Here is a 19,680-nt window from a genome sequence, read left to right on the forward strand (position 1 = left end):
GAAATTAGATTTTTTGGTAGGTTTCAAATTTCTCCCTAGCTTATCTTTTGACTTAATTTGCTTTTACCTGTCAACATTAAATTTTTTTGGTAACAAGGGGGAAAAAATTCCTAACAACCTATTTTCAAGTATTTTCCTGAGGAATAACATGAGGAGGTTAAGTTTTGTAAAATTATCTTGATTGCTTTAATGAAGATGCTTCCATAATTATTTTATCATTATATGATATCCACTGTAATTTTAAAATAAGTTGTATACCCCGATGACATCATGCTTCTCAAAATAAAGTCTGTTTTAGCCACATTATTCATAAAATAATTGTTTTCATAGTAGTTCCCCCTTTCAGTTGACCACAATTCTGCTCTACCTTTCCATTATGTGCATATTACACTTTTTCACAACCATCTTCTATCTTTTCATAGTCCTCCTTGGTTTTTAATGATGTACAGCTCCATAGTCATTCTCCCTGTCCCCTCGTATTATTTAAAAACACTTTACTTGGTCCTTATCTGTCAATAATGATTCCCATCACAGGCACAACATAGATGATAGAGGCAGAGAGTGGATGTTCCCTCTGCCTCAGGGCAGTTTTCAACATTTTCCATGGTAACTCACCCCCAGAGAGATACGTACTTGTTGGCACACAACTTACACAAGTGTTAACAGGTTGAACTGTATCTTCCCAAAAGATATGCTGAAGCCTTAAGCCCTGGGACCTGTGCATGTGACCCTATTTGGAAGTTGAGTCTTTGCAGATATGATCCAGTTAAGATGCAGTCACCCTACATTGGGCAGCCCATAATCCAGTATGACTCATGTCCTCACAAGAAGAGAGAGACTCACAGAGAAAATGCCATGTAGACAGAGACACAGGGAGAAGATGTCAGGCAATGTTAGAGGTAGAAATTAAAGTGCTGCAGTTGTAAGCCATGGACCACCAGAAAGTCTCAGAAGCTAAGAAGCCAGTAAGGATCCTCCCCCGGAGCCATCGGAGGGAGCATGGCCCTGCTTATACCCTGATTTTGGACTTCCTGCCTCCAGAACTGTGAGATTAAATAGATTTCTGCTGCTTCAGGCCACTCAGTTTGATTTTGTTACAGAAGCCCTAAAGAAACTAGTTCAACAGAGCATAGCCAGTAAGAATGCCTTTAGAAAGATAACCTTAATTACTGTTTTAATTGGTAAAAACAAATGAAACACAATTATAATTTGTGTTTTGCTGATTGATAGTAATTAATTACTTCTAACTCACATTGTAGCCAATTTGAATACATCAATACATATTAAGGTCTTCACTGGGAGCCAGAGCCTAGTATAATAAAGGATGATGGAAATACATAAATATTTTTACTTTAGAAATCCAGAATTTAAACTTATGCCACAGGCCAGAATTCCTAAATTCTATTTCCCTAACTCTCAAGTTTTGCTTGGATTACTATACTTTGAGTTTTAAGTTTTGAACCCAGCTCAAGGAGTCAGGCATAGACTATCTAAATACTCTTAAGGTCCATAGTGGACTCTGTGGTTTATGTTACACGTTGAGCTAACTCCGAATACTATGATGGGCTCATGATTTCAAAATAAATAATCTGAACAGACTAAAAGCATTGCTGATAGGCTACCTGCTCTGAGGCTGGCATACTTAGTCCTATCAATTTTTTAATTTTAGGAAAGGAGGAATTGGGTAAAACAGAGGTAACAAATTAACTCATGCATTTATTAGTTTATCCCACATATATTTTGTGTGCCAAGAGCAAAGGACTGGGGACCCTGGGGTGAAGAAGCCACACATGGGGCTCTCAGGTCCCATGGCAGGAACTAATTGCACAGGTAATGATTTAACCACACAATTGCACTACGTGCTACAATGGAAAAGCACAGAACACCATGAGAACAAACACTGGAGGACTTTCTTTGAGGAAGTTAATTAAAGTACAGTGAGCTCTAAAGGTTGGCTAGGAATTAGAAGACTGCAGTCCTGTATTCCAATGGGTGGACCAACATGCAGTTAAACCTGTGGCAGAAGCAGCCTAATTTATTCAGGAAACTGTGAGAGGGTCAGTGTGTCTGGAGAGTAGCAACAGAGGGTAGGAATGGAGTAAATGACAGGACATCGAGGTAGGCGGGGCCTCTAGATTGCCTTGTACTTCCCTCCCACACCCACCAGGCTAGCAACCAGTCTCTGGCTCTTCCACAATGTATGAACAGGGAAGGTCTTAACTTGATATGGTGAGCTCCAAGGTGGACTCTATGACCCACCCCCCTCCTGGTCTTCGCACCTTAGAATGATACTCTCTGCTATGGGGTGAACTGTCTTGCCCAAAAGATACATTGCAGCCCTAACCCCAATACCTGTGAATGTATAATTGTATTTGAAAATAGGGTCTCTGCTGATGGAATCAAGTTAAAATGATGTCATACTAAATTAGGATGGGCCCTAATGCAATAGGTAAAGTGTCCTTGTAAGACAAGGGAAATCTGACACAGACATAGACACATGAAGGAAGGAGGCCATGTAACCACGGAGGGAGAGACTGAGGTGCTACAGCTGCAAGCCAAGAACACCAAGGAATGCTGGCAAACTACCAGAAATTAGGAAGAAGTGAATAAGGTGTCTCACTTATTGGTTTCAGAAGGTGACTGGCCCAACAACTTGATGTTGGACTTGTAGCCTCCAGAATAGTCTCTATTGTTTTGAGTCATCCAGTTTGTGCTATTTTGTTACAGCAGCCCTAGCAAACTGACACAGATTTCCCTTGTGTGGGGCTGGGATCTATGATTTGCTTCTGAACAATGGGATATGGGAAAGGGATGCACCATCACTCCCACAATTACAAGACTCTCTTGCTAGCAGACTCATTTCTAGAGACTCACTTCCCCTTGCTGGCTGCAAAGAAGGAAGTTATTAAGAGTCCTACGGTCACAGAAAACTACAAGGAACTGATTTCCACCAACAAATAGGCAAGCAGGGAGTAAATCCTTCCCTAGTCAGACCTCCAGATGAGACCACAACCTGGCTGACATCCTAACTGCAGCTCTGTAAGACTATGCAGAAAATCCAGGTAAGCTGTGCCTGGACTTCTGACCCATGGACATTGTGGAATAATAAACGCATGTTGTCTCAGGCTGTCTTTAGTAATCTGTTACACACCATCGAAAACTAACACATTTGTATTGCAGCATAGCAAACTGACTTTGTATTCTCTCTGGGAATGGAAAATGCTGAAAGCTCACTCTTATGGGTGCTTTCATGCATGCTTCAGAAGTTCCCATCATAGGGACTCTCTCACAGTTTCCTTGGTGTGGACCAAGCATCTTTTCCTATCAGTATCTTAAAACTCCTTCCTGAAGAATGCAGTGATCACCTCCTGGTTCTTGCTGCTAGGGGTCCTGTGGCCAGGACTGAGGTCAATCCCATGCTAGCACCCTCCCTCATGAAGCCTATGTCTGGTCACCAGTAAACACTCAAAGATCCTTTGGCCCAACCACATCTAGGAGGGCAGGCCATTCCCAACATAGCAGCCCTCTCTTCAGTCCGTCCTCTACTTTGGTTTGCTATGCAGCAACCCAAGGTTAACAGCTCCAGGGGGTCTATCCAAGAGCAGAATATGAGGATTCGATCTGTGATATCTATTGTGCTGGAAATTCTATCAGGATGGTGGCAGCAGAAGTACCATTTTAACAACTTGTTACTTTCAGTACTCACAAGTCACAAAACAAGATATAATTTAGTGTTAATGCTATTATTCATTTCTAGTTGACATTTGAAAAATTAGCTTGTCAAGACTATGAACCCTGTTTTAAAAAAATAATGATTAAGTACCCTCAAACAAATTTATCTATGGATTGCAATGTGACAGAAGCCAAGGAATCAAAGTACTTTGCATTGCTGGGTCGTCTGGGTGGCTCAGTTGGTTGAGCATCTGCCTTTAGGTCAGATCATGATCCTGGGGTCCTTGGATCAAGCCCTTCATTGGGCTCCCTTCTCAGCAAGGAACCTGCTTCTCCCTCTCCCTCTGTCCCTCCCCGCTCACTTGTGTTCCCATTCTCTCTCTCTCTCTCTCACAAATAAGTAAAATCTTTAAAAAAACTTTTTTAAGTATTCTGCTTTATTTAAAATCTATTATGGGTGGCAAAATGCAAAACTGCACTATTTAAAACACAAAGTTCATTCCTTTATTTATTGAACAAATGTTTATTGAGTACCTTCTAAGCAAGATTCTATTCTAAACTTTTAAAATAAGTAATTCAGACTTTACTTATAGTGACTACTTAAAAAAAGTGTACGTATAAGAAGTAAAATGCGTATCAGGTTAAGTTTTAGAAATGCTTATTATTCCAGAATTACCTGAAAAGGCATTGCTGTAATATCTAGACAGGGTCTGCATGATATCTTTTGAGTGCTGGGTCCATGGTGCTATCTTTCTGTAGGTTTTTACACGATGAACAAGTTGAGAACCACCATACTGAAGGGACAGGGTATCCCCATGATCTTCATAGAGTTCCTCAAATAACCTAAACCATAGAAAAGCAAACATTAAAAAAATTTACCAAAAGCATTATACATGTTGTTCACTTAGCCACATATGAATTCCTATGAGCCTTTCAAGGAGATTCTTGATGATAAATGCACATGCAAAATACATGCTATAGTAATAGTCTAATAAGTACCAAAGTCCTAGAAAACACTAACATGGAAGTGGGGGCACTAAAAACATAGCCCACCAAAACCAGACCAAAGTGGTTCTAACCTTACTGAAAGAGTCCTATATTCAGCAGTCAGATCAATTTACCTCCCACAACAGAATTTTCTACCTTTCTGAAAAAAGGACATGCTCTTGTCACTGACAGATAAACCATATTCTTTTCTAAAAACACGTTTGAATCTTGTATTTCTTCAGGTGCCTGTTAAAATTTTCAGTGCTGTGATATCTGTGGATCTGGCCATTTGGAAGCTGATCATTTTCCTCAACAGAGCCTTTATGACTATCTCAGATGACCAATAACAACAGTCACTGTATTTTTAAGAAATTGCACTTCATGCAGTGCCATAGATCCAATGACAGTGAAGAAACAGTAACCTTTAATGAAGAATCAATCTTTTACATGTTTTATAATTTTAATTTTAATTTTAATTCACATGACTTTTTCTTTTTAATGCTCTCTGGATTTGTTTTTTTGTTTTTTAAGATTTTATTTATTTATTTATTTGAGAGAGAGTGTGTGCATGAGTGGGGTAGGGAGGAGTAAAGAGGGAGGAAGAGGAAGGGGGAAAGAATCTCAAGCCAACTCCTTGCTGAGCAGAGAGCCCAACTTGGGGCTCAATCCCAAGACCCTGAGATCATGACCTGAGCCAAGGACCCTGATCATGACCAGGTGCCCTTGGATTTGTTTTTTAAAAAACCCACTAGTCTATATTTGTCTAAGGCACTCTGGATTTCTCTAAAGAGCACAGTACTTACTGATAATTAACACAAACAAAAAATAACAAAAACCATGGCAATAACATGGCAACACAGGTCTTTGATAGAAATATTACAGAATTAATTTGAAAGAGGTCTTTTAGCAATATAATTTTTGAGAAGCTAAAAGAAACAAGTTCACAGAAGTCATTATTATTAATCAGTTTTGCTTTCTGTTATTACCAGCATTCAAAAGGCAGAAAATAAGATTTACCTAACTGCGTCTGTATCAAACTGTAGATTAGGCTTGTCGATCAGTCCCAAGGAGTACAGCTGATAAGCCAGAGCACATTTTCCCACCATAAACTGTGCTGTGTTAGTGCGGTCTAAACAGTCTACACAGTTGGTTCGAAGAACACCAGTCTAAAGAGAAATAAGTTAAGACTTTCACCCATTATTCAGTGACCAAAACTATTATCTCACTTTAGATCTCTTTTCTTAAAAAATAGAAGAAAAGCTGTAGGCAGGGTATTATTCCTGAACAAATAAGGAAGAACAGTATAAAAGGTTATATTTGCTGCTCACTTAATATTGATGCAATGGCATCATTACATCTTCTAGTCTATATTTGAATTTTCTCCCTGAGTTTAAGATAAAACAGCTAGCTAACATTTTCCACATGTACCAATTAGTAAAGTATATGTATTTTTTTGATATATCTCCTATATATTGGTATAGACCAAATATTCAGTAGTTGAGGTCATATCTTTCTGGAGCATTATTAATATATGTATAAGTGATTATTTCTGGCTCATTTTCCAAAGTGGTTCTAATTTATTCTTTTCCCATTTCTGTTAATGTTTTGATTTTCAAGAATAAAATTTATAATGCATAGAAAAATCCACAGGCCATTATTATTTTGGCTGCACATCATTTGCCAGTTAAATACTAGCAGTTAGGCTTTTAAAAATCATTCCCAAAGAGTTAATAATTTTGCATTAAATAAGAAGTATCTCTTTCTCATGGATGCTTTCAGAAAACATCATACACTACAAATACAGATTCTTTTTATTATTAATATAGTATCATCTATACCTGCAGGCGACCAGTGGGAATCACACATCCTCCTAGTTCATTCCACCTGTGTTTAAAAATAGATGTTTAAAAAAAAATAAAAAAATAAAAATAGACGTTTAAGAAAAATTTTAACAGCATAATCTATATTCATTTTTTGTTCTAGCTCTTTATAAAGAATCAAAGTAATAGGCCTGAGTGCACCAGAATACTCAGCTGATTCTGTTTACTTTCATTCTTTCTGGTAAGTGACTATACAAATAACCGAGATGGAGTGCTATCCATGCTCTCTTTCCTCACAGGGAACCCAGGAAAGAAGCATTTTAACTTGCCCCCGTGTCCCACACTCAGGCATTTGTCACCCATGTTCAACCAAAATCTCTCTCGCTTTAATTTAAGGCCATTTCCTGTTTGGTTTCTACAGACATGAATAGTAATTGCAGGGCATCTTTCTAATAAAATCTTCCAAGTCTTATCCTTCTCCCATCAATATTAAGATTCTCTACTTCCTCCAGCATCATTTCGTGGAGCTTTGTTGCATTGGTTGGTTGTTTTTGCAGACCTAATTATTTTCCTTTCTACTTATTCTTTTCTCCACGTGCTAATGAATGCCTGGGAATATGTTCTAAGTGCTAATATAATGATATTGATGCTTTTAATGATTTAAAACATTTTAATTTCTTAGAATATTTTAATTATTTAAAAGAAGGTGCAGTACAGAAGAGAGTTAACACAACAGGCCTGCCTGCTATCCTCAGAAACACCTGCTTATATGGCTGGCCCTTAGCTGGCATCTGGGAACTCGTGTTCCCACCATTCCCAGACGGATAAGAGTGGATCACCATGCCTAAGCTGTCTGTAGAAACAATATGGTTTTACTGAACATCCTCTTTCCTTATGGGAGTAAGGAATTTTGGTATGTGCCAAGCAGAAGCTGCCCAGGGGCCCGGCCTCCAATAAAAAACCATGGCACTGGGTATCTAATCATCTCCTCTGATTGGCAACATTTCACACATGCTGTGAAAACAAGTTGTCAGGGGAATTAAGCATGTTCTGTGTGACCCCATTAGGAGAGGACTCTGAAAGCTTCACCTATTTCCTCTGGACTGTGCCACATGTGCCTTTTCCTGTGATAATTTTGCCTTGTATCCTCTGAACTTAATAAATCACAGCCATGGGTACGACAATATGCTGAGTGCTTTGAGTTTTCCTACTACATCATTGAGCTGGGGAATGGTCTTGGGAACCACTGTCACAGGTACCCTAAAATTCAAACTATAACGAAAAGATGATTTCTAAGACATACACACTACAGTTGATTGTTTTTTGCTCTTTGCTTTTTTTTTTTTTTGTAAACAATTCTAGTTAGCTGAAAATAAAATGATGGGGATATATAATATCAGTTCCTTAAAAGACAGATAAAACATGGTCCTTGACCTGAAGAAGCTCACAAAGTATCAATAAAGAAAGATTTGTAACCAAATAACTATCATACAATGATAAATATTATTTTCACAGAAGTATTAGTATTTGTAGAAAAAAGTTCCTGTTCCTATTTAATGCTGAATAGAATTTACTGCAAAAAATTTTACTTTACAGAAATATTTTGTGTAATGTTTACTCCATGAAGAGATAAAGATTCTGTGGATTCCATCTCAAGATAGATAACCAGAGGAAATCTTGTGCCCAGCAGGAATGTTCATTCCATAATCACATGAATGTCTTATCTCCCCAAACAAATTCATCCATCTTTCAGGTACTGCAAACTGCTCATATTTAGAATATTTTTATCTATAAGAACAAAATGCTTAGCTTGATTTCAGTTTTTAAACACCGTACGTACTTTTCATCTGGCCGCAAAATGCTACAGTAAGAATCGGGGCGGTTTACAAAGAAACCTGTTTTCTTCACCACACTTTCCGCAATCACATTCAGTCGATCAAGAACATTACACAGCTTGCTGACGGGAGGAGAAAGAATGAGAACAGTGAGAAGAGCACAAATTTAATACATATTTACCTTCACATATGAAGCAAATAAAGGCCCTAGTAAGCATATTCAGGGATTTTTAAAAATCTCTGGTTTGTATCCAACAGGAACGTTGTAATAATGAGTTTCTATAGTATAATGTGTACTCAATAACTAGCAAGATTTGGTGCAAAGAGACATTAAGGCCTGTATCAACCCTTGGCAAGCCCCAATCTTGGCACACTGCATCCCCTGGAGAGCCTTCCACTACTGAAAAGTCACGTCAGCCAAATCAATATGCATTCATAAGAGGACTGTGAGGAAAGCATGATGCACAGTGTGGGTGGCAGGGGAAGAAAACAATGGAAAATAAATATAAACGGCACCCACCTGTAATCAGGCTGATTCTCTAGGAAAATGTGTGCCTATGTGTGTGTGAGTGTGTGCATGGGTATCTAACTACATGAAATGATTCAGAAAAAAAGTGCAATGAGCTAAAGTACAAAACAATAAAGTATCATTAAAAAAAATTAACAAGACCTCAAAATAAACCTACTGTTTATATGATGCCTAGGAGATGAGTAAAAGGGGAATTTGAAGTTAATGAGAGAAAGTTCCTTGGATGAGATGTTTTGAGTCAGATCTAAGATGGGTGCAGGAGAGGGGGGGAAGTGCCCCAGGGAGGTGGGGGTTGAGCTATAGGCATAAAAGGTCAGCAGTGGGACCCTGGCTGCTACACTAGGGGCTGAGCATGCAGTTTCATTTTTCAGGAACAGAATGGCCCCAGAATAAAGAAAATGTTATTACGTTCTGAAACCAGCCAGGTGTTGGGGCTCTAATACTACGCTAAGGAGTCTGGACTTACTATGAACACTCAGGAATTACTGCAGGTTCGTTCACAAGTGAGACTGTCTGAACGTGGTATCTGAGAAAGTGATTAAACAGGAGGATGGGATGAAACAGGGAAAGGTGAAGCCAATGCCTGGAAGGGAAAGTCTCAGAGCGGCGATGTCCTGAAATGACTAGCTACTTCAAAGAGAATGTGCAAGTGGTCTAAGTCGTGGGCAAAAAAAAAAAAAAGAGTTTGGTCAAATAATGTAAGCACTCAAATTGTACATCAGCAGCAAAAAAGTCCCTCAGCAGGTTCATGGAGGAAATTAAAAGAGAGCATTCACTTTACTGTAGAGAGCAGCTTCCTGCTATTTCACATCACAAGAGAAGGAAAATACCAGAACCAAACATGAGTATCTACTCACCTTTTGGTGTACTTGGCCATATCCCAAGGAATGTAAATAATGGTGTGTTCAGGAGGCAAAAACTGGTTGAGGTACGTCACAGCAGCTACAAGTTCTTCACTCAGAATTCTCTCATGCTTTCTTTTCTCTCGTTCCTTTATCAAAAATGAAAGATTTTCAGGGTTCTAATTACCTTAAATCAGAGGAACAGACTTTTATTTTATTTATTTATTTATTTATTTATTTATTTATTTATTTATTTATTAAGGTTGAGGAACAGACTTTTAACATGTTTACTTTCCAGTGATGGCAAGAAGCCTAAGTCTTAAATATCCTGAAATAAAACCTAAAATAAAAATAATATAAATGCAAAGAAATAAATACTTCGTTGAATTAAACTCAACAGATAATTAGCTTCGAAAATTCAAGGAGATGAGATTTTTTTTTTTTTTTTAAACAACTTCCTGCAGCCCCAGGAGGACTGGTTCACCCTCCTGGACCTGGTCTACACATTCCATAATCTGCTTTGGCAGGGGAGAACTCAAGGAACAGAAGAAGGGAAATTCCCAACTCCAGCGAGCTAAGAACCAGATGGAAATCAACTGGGTCTGGATGGATAATCCTTAAACTGGCTGAAAGTGCTTCTGTAGCCTACCTGTGTTTTTAAATTTGACTCTCCTAACACACCCTGTGAGGCAACCAAGGCAGGCACTTCCCCCTGCCCCTTTTATACTGTGGTTACACCCTGTGAGGCAACCAAGGCAGGCACTTCCCCCTGCCCCTTTTATATTGTGGTTGAATATGGTTGAGAGGTGTTCATGGGACCAAATCTTACCTTCTCCCTCCCTGCCCACTGTACCTCCTTACATATTACATGCCTCTCACTCGAGAGAGGCTAACGCACTGCTGTACAGCTCTGGGGCTGGCATGCTGGCAGCAGCCTGCTAGCCACATAGCCGTGGGCAAGGCTCTCATCTTTCCTAGGCCTCTCTTTCTTCATCTATAACATGGGGTAACAACAGTATCTTCCTTACAGCAATAATGTGAGGTTTAAAAGAGACAAAGCATGATAATCTCTTATCAGAGCATCTGGCACATGGGGACTATTCATAAAACTTAACTACTTTTATTGTTGTCCTGTTCAGGACTTCACTTAGAAACAAAAACAATTCAGTGATAGTAACACTGACATGGTGTGGAGGCATATTGCTGGCATCAAAATGGGTCTCTGCTGTTTTCAATCATGGTGATTAGTTATCAGTTGTCATGAACGTAATTAGATAACCACAGTGGAAACAAAAAGGGTATCTATTTTGCACAGCTGAATGAATCAAACAGAGGAATTAGGAAAGATTAAGAACAGTGTTAAATCAGTTTAGGATGAACATGTATTTAGCTTTTACATCTAAGAAGATTAAATTATGTATCTGGAATTTTTCTCAAAAGCACTTTAAATCAACTAGGGAAACAAAACCTTTTTGAAATTCCCTGATCAAATCTGACATTTCATGAGATGGGGAGGAAAGGTTATCTCATCAACCTTTGATTGTGTCTGCATAAAGAATCTGCTTTGTGCACTGCTGACCATCACGGATTAGTGTACTGGGTTGTTTAGGCAACGTCCTTAGGGTCACAGACCCTTATTACAACCAAATGAAAAAATCACATTTACAAGTGGTCTTGTATATCATCTCAAGGGTTCGGACACTCTCCCCATGGCCATCCATGGCTAAAAATCTCTAGCTACAGTTATGCTTGAATCCAGGTTGACTTCCTAATCGTTCCCCGGTAACAGCATGGAAGGTGTGTAGATGACTGCAAAATGTCAACCAGCACCTCCAGCTTCCGTAACTCGGGAGGGTGAGGAGGGAGGTGGTTCACAACACACGGTAAAAGAGAAAAGAAATCAAGAAAAGTATTTCACTTTAGTGACTTCATATGGAGGCAGAATAAAGAGTGAATATCCCTCAGTATCACTCCACAGACACAAATGCATTCTTTGACTCTAATCACAAATTAACAGTTTTCCCAAGTGAACTGAATAAATAACTTTTGTTCCTATGAATAACTAAGGAGAAAAACAACTTTTTTCTGTTCCACAAAACAGCAACTTAATCTCTAAACTATTTTCTAGTTAATATCTAGTTATTGCCAGGATTTTTACGACAATGGAATGATAAACAAGTACAATTTTGAAGCCCACTGACTAGCTTTTAAATATTAAAAAATTAAATGTACATTTAGGAAACCTGGGCAAGAACACTTTACAATCACATGTATTGGTTATCATTTTTTTGAATCTCTGTGCTCAATGCAGAATTATTTCAAACATCATGACCGAATCTCCATTTAGCCATAGCTTTTACAACAGTATTCATGTTTGTAAAACATGAATAAGAGTCAATGTTCCCTATTTCAGTGAATGGCATCACCATCCATACACCTGTGCAACCAGAAACCTAGGAGTCAAGCCTGACCTCTCCCCTTCCCTTATCTCACATCCAGTCAATCGCCAAGTCTCCAGCCTCAACATACTTCTCTCCAGCTCTGTCTACCACACCACTGTGGTTTGGGCCAGGGTCACCCCTTTCTTAGGCAATTTGAATAGCCTCCTAGTGGTCTTCCAGCACTCTTTAACCTTGTGCCAATCCATATGGTCTCTTTGTTGAGGTCAGGATAGTCATTTTAAAATGTAAATCTGCTCAAAATTCTCTCAATCATGCAAACCCTTTGATGGTTTTCCATGATGCTCTCAGGATAAACACCAGACCCACTGACACACCTTACAAGGCTGTGTGGTCTGACCATAACTATCTCTTCAGCCTCAGCCCACAATAGTACCCTCATCATCTCTGAGGGCCAGAGAGCAGTACCCCTACCATAAGGCCTTTCCTTCCTCAAACATACCATATGCCCTCCTGTCCCAGGGCCTTGATACCTGCTATTCTGAATTGAATACTATTCTCTTCTTGGCCTGGTCAATCAATGCCTCTTCCTTCAGTCTGCATGGACTCATCATCTCCTCAGGGAGATGAGATCATTCTCTCCCATTATAAGCTCTCATTGCCCCATTTACCCTGTCTTGGTACTCTGCCATACTTCACCATCCCCTCCATTAGACTGTTAGCTCTGTGAAGGCATGAACTATTTCTATGACTGCCTTGGCACAAAGGAAACCTTCAAGAATACTTGTTAAAAATGGGAATCCCTGGGTGGCTCAGTGGTTTAGCACCTGCCTTCAGCCCAGGGCGTGATCCTGGAGTCCTGGGATCAAGTCCCACATCAGGCTCCCTACACAGAGCCTGCTTCTCCCTCTACCTGTATCTCTGCCTCTCTCTCTGTCTCTCATGCATAAATAAATAAAATCTTTTTTAAAAAAAATACTTGTTAAAAATGAACTAAAAGGACACAGGATTCCTTGTTTTTTTTTTTGTTTTTGATGTAATTGAGTTATATTTATTAACCAATCTCTCAGAACAATCTCAGACACTACTAATTTATTGGTCACTGCTACAACCACAACATATCAACACCCTTGTTTTTCATGCTTTCAGGGTTTTCTTGTCTGTGGACTGAAATTCTTTCAATGCACATGGATGCAACAGATACAAATACAATTTATTATCTAGTCTCCTGCTCTCCATCCTAGGCTGTTGACCCAAGGGCCCACTCATATACACATGATATGCTGACCACATAGTGTACTCTCACCAGGAAACACAGAACTATAAGGCCATGCCACTACTTTGTCCACCTGGTTCTTAAACCACAGCAGTACTCCAATTTCCGAATCCAGCCCCTAGAACTTATTACTACATATTAACCTTCCTAAGAGATCTCTGGATGGTCAAGGGGATGGGCTGTATCAAGGCTAGGCTGTGTGTGGTTCTGTGATTTCCATGCTTCCATCTCCAAGCTGTCCTGGAAACTTAGGCAGAATTTCACTCATTTCCACTTCACCCATGGAAATCACTTCCTTCCCTGGGAAACATACTGCTGCTTCTCTCAGGTACCCAGGGAAGAGGCCACACAGAATCTAAGGCCAAAGGACAATAGCTTAGGCAGTCAGGCACAGTGCCCTAACACAACACAGAAAGTCTATAAACTTCTCCTCTGAGAACTTCAATTATATTATATTATATTATATTATATTATATTATATTATATTATATTATATTATATTATATTTACACAAAACCAAAAAAATATATAGAGAGACAAAAACAAAAACAAAAAACGTCTCTTCTGAGGAGAGGTAAAGCAAACTTGTAAACCCCTTTGTGCTGAGGAAGAAATTTTCCAGTGCAACTGAGTTTTATAACCAAACTGAGCACATCATACCTTCACTAAATTCAAGATGATGATGGGGGAGCCAAACCTTTGAAGCATCTGGTCAAAGTGAAGGGCGGCCACATGTGCAAATGGATCGGCCTGATCCACTAAGGGGGATAAAAAGGATGAATAAATACCAGAATGAAAAATATAAAGCACAAATAAAAGAAGTATACGGTTTGGTTTCTTTTTTTTTTTTTAATGTTTAAAGAAATGCAATTCAACTAATCTAGCAGTTTCACTTCCCAAATACCTGTTGAGCTTATCCAGATACTGATTCTTCACATATTATTGAATTTGACTGATTCTTACATTTCTTTTTTTTTTATTTTTTTAATTTAAAAATTTTTTTTAATTTTTAAAATTTTTTTGATTCTTACATTTCTGAAGTAAAATACAATTTACTAGCAGCCAAAATTAAAGAAAAATTATAAAGTTATTGAATAAAATAACAGAAGTCCTTCTTATAGATTATCTACCTTCCAGTTCTAAAACTTTGTTGGAATCTATGATTTTATGGACTTCTGTGACAACAGTTCATCATCTCAAAGTGTGGGTAAAGAAGAGTTACTATTAAAAAGATTGCTCCACGTACATGTAATAGGTGGTTTAGGCATCATAGTTGAAATGTCCTGAGACCAGTATAAAGGAACAGATCCTCTAACTTGTACATATGAAGAATAACTTCCTGCAGTAAAAGACATCACAGAAGCATCACAGAGTATTTGCTCAGTCTCCACTTCATTTGCAACATCACCCTGAAAAGAAAGGTGACATTAAAGATACCTTATATTCTTAGAATTTTTCAGTGAAAAAAATTTCTAAGTATACAATGAAATTATAATCCCCATTCTTTAGGACATTATAAAAGAGGTAAATGTTGATCAATATTCAATGTGCACATTAGAAAAGGAAAACCATTAAAATGCAACAATGAAGGCAATTAAAAATAGCTGAGAATAGACTAGGAAAAAATCGAATTAAATAGCTAATAATACAAGTAGCAGACAGAGAACAGCTTGAGTGATATAAATGGCAGAGAGGGAGAGAAAAGGAAAACAATTACATGAAATTATACAGGAGGTTAGGAAGACCAGCAGAATATAAAACTTCAATTCTGAAGACCGGGGAGGAATGAAAGGACAAAAGAGCAAGATTCAAATAATGCCTGATGGACAGAAGGGAAAAAGGTTTTGAGTTAGCTTTACTCATAAAAGTATAGAAGGATACGACAAAGAATAATTTTGGAGGCATTGATAACATGTCTGTTTGATTATTCTCGAAATATTTGAAAATTGTAACAGCAAAATTGCGATTTTTCTTAGAGCACTAGTTATAACTATTTGCATTGTGGATATAATTTTAAGCACAATGTTGCTATTTTAACACAGGATTAAACCCAATGTCTCACTCAATCTGTCTACTCAGTCGTACATCTGCGTAAGACTCAAGCTGTCTACTGCAAATAGAGATGAAATACTTCGAGGGGATAACAGGACTGATGGCATGATAGAATTTGTTGTGGTTATTTTCTAGGAGTGAGCATATCAGGAGACTGCCTGGAGCCAAACCAAAGCAGAGGCGAGGGGGCAAAGGGTTTCCATGCCTTGCTATACTCTGTCTTCTCATCAAGGATGCTCTACCAATGACTGCTCCCCTCCACTTATTCCTCTGATGGAGGTGTTCTGCTATTTTAGTCACTACACTAAATATGCACTACATTTTTTTCTGTATATTACAGAAATGGCTCATCCTCCAAAACATGAGACATGTTTCCTAACTCCCCAAGGCAATGCATAACTTGCTCTAAGATAGTCAATTTTTCAGAACATCTGTATACTAGTCACATTTCTGACAAGCCTCAGATAGTCCGGAGCATTAATTATTCTCTTGATCATGTCCCGAAGTAAGAAATGCCACTTTCTAGAATTCCACTTTGCTTCCTCTGTTGGCAAAGCTGATGTGAAAGGTTAAGATGTCAGCAGCTCTGCTGCTTCTCCACCTTACCTCACAATTTGCACCTCTCTTGAGAAAGCGGGTCCCGGCAAACTTACTGGATCTTCTAGCTATTAGAGTCACATAGACTGGTCGTCCGTAGATCAACAGCTCTTAGAAATCAAGTTAAAGCTGTTTGAGCACTCACACCAAACGGTCACACCACACCAAGAGAATCATTAGACCCTAAATATACATTTAAATATATCTTGTCCAGGGGCACCTGAGTGGCTCAGTGGTTGAGTGTCTGCCTTCAGCTTGGATCCCGGGGTCCTGGGATCAAGTCCTGCATCAGACTCCCCTGTGGGGAGCCTGCTTCTCCCTCTGCCTATGTCTCTGCCTCTCTCTCTCTCTAGGTCTCTCATCAATAAATAAATAAAAATTTTAATAGATAGAGATAAATAAAATCTTGTCCAGAAGGTTAAAGAACACCAAAAAGCTCCATTCAAGAAGGGAGCAGCATTGGGTCTGTTCTTCCAAACTAGGTAGGTAGTAAAGCAAAAAGAGGCCTCCCGAGGGAGTGGTTTCCACGAATTTCAGAGGAAATGGTAAAAAGGTGTAGGGTTAATGGCCAAGGGAAGAACTGGTCTCTCACCACCAACTAAAGGATATAGACAGGTACAACGAATTCTTCCTTAGTCTTCAGAGATCAGACACCTCTCATAGAGAGTATATGTCACTTAACAGGGGATTAATCATGAAACAATATATAATAGGTAGGGAATGCAGTAAGCATAATACTGTAAGAGTTGCCCAAATTTGTCACCCAACAGCAAGAACTAAACACTGTGAATTGTGTAGTTGATATGCAGCTTTGATTATGTCACCTTATTTAGCTTTCTGAGCCTCAGTTCATCTTCTGTAAAATGGTATAAGAACTAGTAAAGTAACTTTATGCAGTGGTTGGCAGGACTAGGTTACATAATGTGTGTAAACCAGGGTCTGTCCTATGGTAAATGCTGAATAAATAGCAATTTTTTTTTTATCATCATAAAGACTTCCGGAATCCATTAAGTGCTTGGTAACTAAGAAACGAGATTCATCATCTAATCTAATGAGCTTTAAAACTATAATCCATGGTTATGGATTTAAATAACCATTGTTATTTGCTATTTAAATAAACACAAACAAAAACATTTACTGTGCATAATACCTGCCTGGCCCTGAATTAGCTCTTGGTGATACAAAACAGTGTAGAACTACCTCTTAGAAAATGCCTTTAGAAACTGTAGCACATTCTTTTTTGGTGTCCTTGGTGGTGAAAACCTTGTGTTCTTTCCAGGTAGATTTCACTTTTGGAAACAGAAAAGTGAAATTCAGGGCTGAATCTCATTATTCAGTGAATAAACCAGGCAGATAATACTACTCACTGCTTGGAAATGATTATAAAGTAATGAGCCTGACTTGCAAGTATAGCACATAAATCTCACTCATCCTCATTTCAAACTTCCTCTGTGCCTTCATCTAGCATCTCTTCTCCCTCATTTGCCATAAAGAAAGCGCCACCAGCCCTCTTTAGGACGAACCTCTCCAGGTATAACCCTTGATGCCACTCCTCCTAAATGTTCTGGTACAAGAAAAAAATATTACTAATCACATTCACCCACTTAATGATCGCAAAATAACCACTTCTTTAAAGTTTTCACCATAGGTATTAAAAAAACCTAAGGTAAGAAAGAACATCAACTGGAAAACTAGCTGGGTGTACAAACGTCCTTTTCATCTCAAAAAGGGACAGGAAAAACCTAAATACCACTCCTCGAAAGTATACAGTGTGTCTCTCAAAGCCTCATAGCATAAGAACACTTTCTGGAAAGGTTTCAACTATAGCTAGAAATTAAATAAAAGGGGAAAAAAAGTATTGATAAAATTGAACTCAAAATCAGCTTAACCCAAGGTTCAACCTATATCTACTTAATCTGTTATATCCCTTTCCAATCCAGGATTTTATTATATTATGCCTGAACCACGGCAATTTCCTAACTCATGTCGACTACTCAAGTCTCATTTTATCTAATCCAGCCTGAAAATCGCTGTCAACTCAACCTTCCTAAGAATTCCCCTCTATGTTACCCTCTTGAAAAACACTTTCAAAAGTTCAGGCACCAAACCCAAAATACTTACTTAGTCTGACCAGCAAAGCAATTTGGTGACTAGCAATCTGACTCCCTGCAACCCACTACATTGTACCTCCCAAGGATTTTATATGCAACTCCCATGAACTTTTCTACCCCTATACTTGTGGTGCTTTCTCCTCCTATGAGCTTGCTCCCTGCTTCCTTTTAAAGTCCTACTTTTGTTTAAAGTGAAGGCAACCCTCACTTTTCCTACAAGCCTGCCCCATCCTCCCCACCTGTCAGTGATTCTGCTCCTCCTCTCAGGTATGAATGATATTTATTGCCTATATTACTTACTCTGCACATAGTATTTTCTTCCCTGCTGTTTATCTCTCCATGTACATAACAGATCTGTTCAAATGGTCTGCATTACTCTTTATATTTCCACTACCTGATATCATGAGTAAGTTTTCCTGCTAGAATGATAATTATAATCTGATAATTCATATACAGTCTGCTACAGATTGATACACCATAAGTTTAATATTATCTTAGTTTTTTTAAAAAAGGATACTTGACTGCCCACAGAACCCATGAATAATATACAACAGCCAGTCACGATGCACAGTATTTTTAATTATATCCAGAAGTTCACCATTCCACACATACTTCATATAAGGCTCACTACAGATCCCAAATACACCTGAAAAATAAAAGTCGGTGTCAGACATACAAGGAAATTGGTCTACACTCAACTCATTTTTAAGTTCTTAATTTTTTGTTTTTAACTTCAAAATAAAATGCCTGATTAATAGCACTGCCATTTTCAGTGGCTGGAATTCATATCATCACCCAGAACACCGTGTTGATTCAGTACAAAGTGAAAGAATGAACACATTTTTTCCGATGTGTGAAAGTTTTTAACCTAAGAGAAAAGAAAATAATAGGGAAATTAAGGACACATGGACAAACACATGATGAAGGCCAAAGATTCCAGAGTACAGTGGCTGGAAGCACTGCTCTGGGGTCAGAGTGCCTGGATCCAAACACTGGCTCTGCCTCTCATCAGCAGGGTGACAGAGGTAACCAAGAGTGTTACTACCTCAGTGCCCACTTTCTCATCTGTACCTGCATCATGTGGTTGCTGTAAAGATGGTAACGTTGGTAATGCGCATCAAGTGCTTCAAACAAGCTTGGTGCCTTATGGATACTTCCGTAAGTGGTAGTTATTAGCATATCAGGCTTCTTCTAGATGAAGTACTTAATTTCACCAAACGTGATTCAGCATATTCAGATACATTAAGCATCAATGAGTTTTACTAAACTTATATAAAGTGCAAAATGAGAAATAAGTATGATTATGGCTTAAAAGACTGTAACAGTGGGATGCCTGGGTGGCCCAATTGGTTGTGTGTCCAATTCTTGATTTCAGCTCAGGTCATGATCTGAGGGTCATGGGATCAAGCCCTGTCCTGGGCTCTATGCTCAGTGGGAAGGTTGCTTGAGGATTTTTGTCCCTTCCCCCATCAAATAAATAAACCTTTTTTAAAAAAAGACTAACAGTTCTGGATAGCAGGCTATTTTTCTTCTCAAAACATGGTATGGTAAGAGTGTTCA

General features: G+C 38.6%; 1 protein-coding gene across 4 annotated transcripts in view; it reads right to left on the reverse strand.

The window, feature by feature from the left end:
• Positions 1-19,680, reverse strand: part of FIG4 (FIG4 phosphoinositide 5-phosphatase) — a 123,608-nt gene that overhangs the window by 63,876 nt on the left and 40,052 nt on the right. For all 4 annotated transcript variants that reach the window (XM_072831789.1, XM_072831788.1, XM_072831790.1 and 1 more), the window contains 9 exons: positions 18,638-18,766; positions 16,019-16,119; positions 14,607-14,769; positions 14,021-14,118; positions 9,701-9,834; positions 8,320-8,436; positions 6,498-6,543; positions 5,677-5,825; positions 4,349-4,515 (listed from right to left, as the gene is read on the reverse strand). In XM_072831789.1, coding sequence (XP_072687890.1) covers positions 4,349-4,515; positions 5,677-5,825; positions 6,498-6,543; positions 8,320-8,436; positions 9,701-9,834; positions 14,021-14,118; positions 14,607-14,769; positions 16,019-16,119; positions 18,638-18,766 — 1,104 coding nt within the window. The remainder of the gene's footprint in view (positions 1-4,348; positions 4,516-5,676; positions 5,826-6,497; positions 6,544-8,319; positions 8,437-9,700; positions 9,835-14,020; positions 14,119-14,606; positions 14,770-16,018; positions 16,120-18,637; positions 18,767-19,680) is intronic.

The sequence above is a fragment of the Canis lupus genome, chromosome 7 (assembly GCF_048164855.1).
Source record: "Canis lupus baileyi chromosome 7, mCanLup2.hap1, whole genome shotgun sequence".
Lineage (NCBI taxonomy): Eukaryota > Metazoa > Chordata > Mammalia > Carnivora > Canidae > Canis > Canis lupus.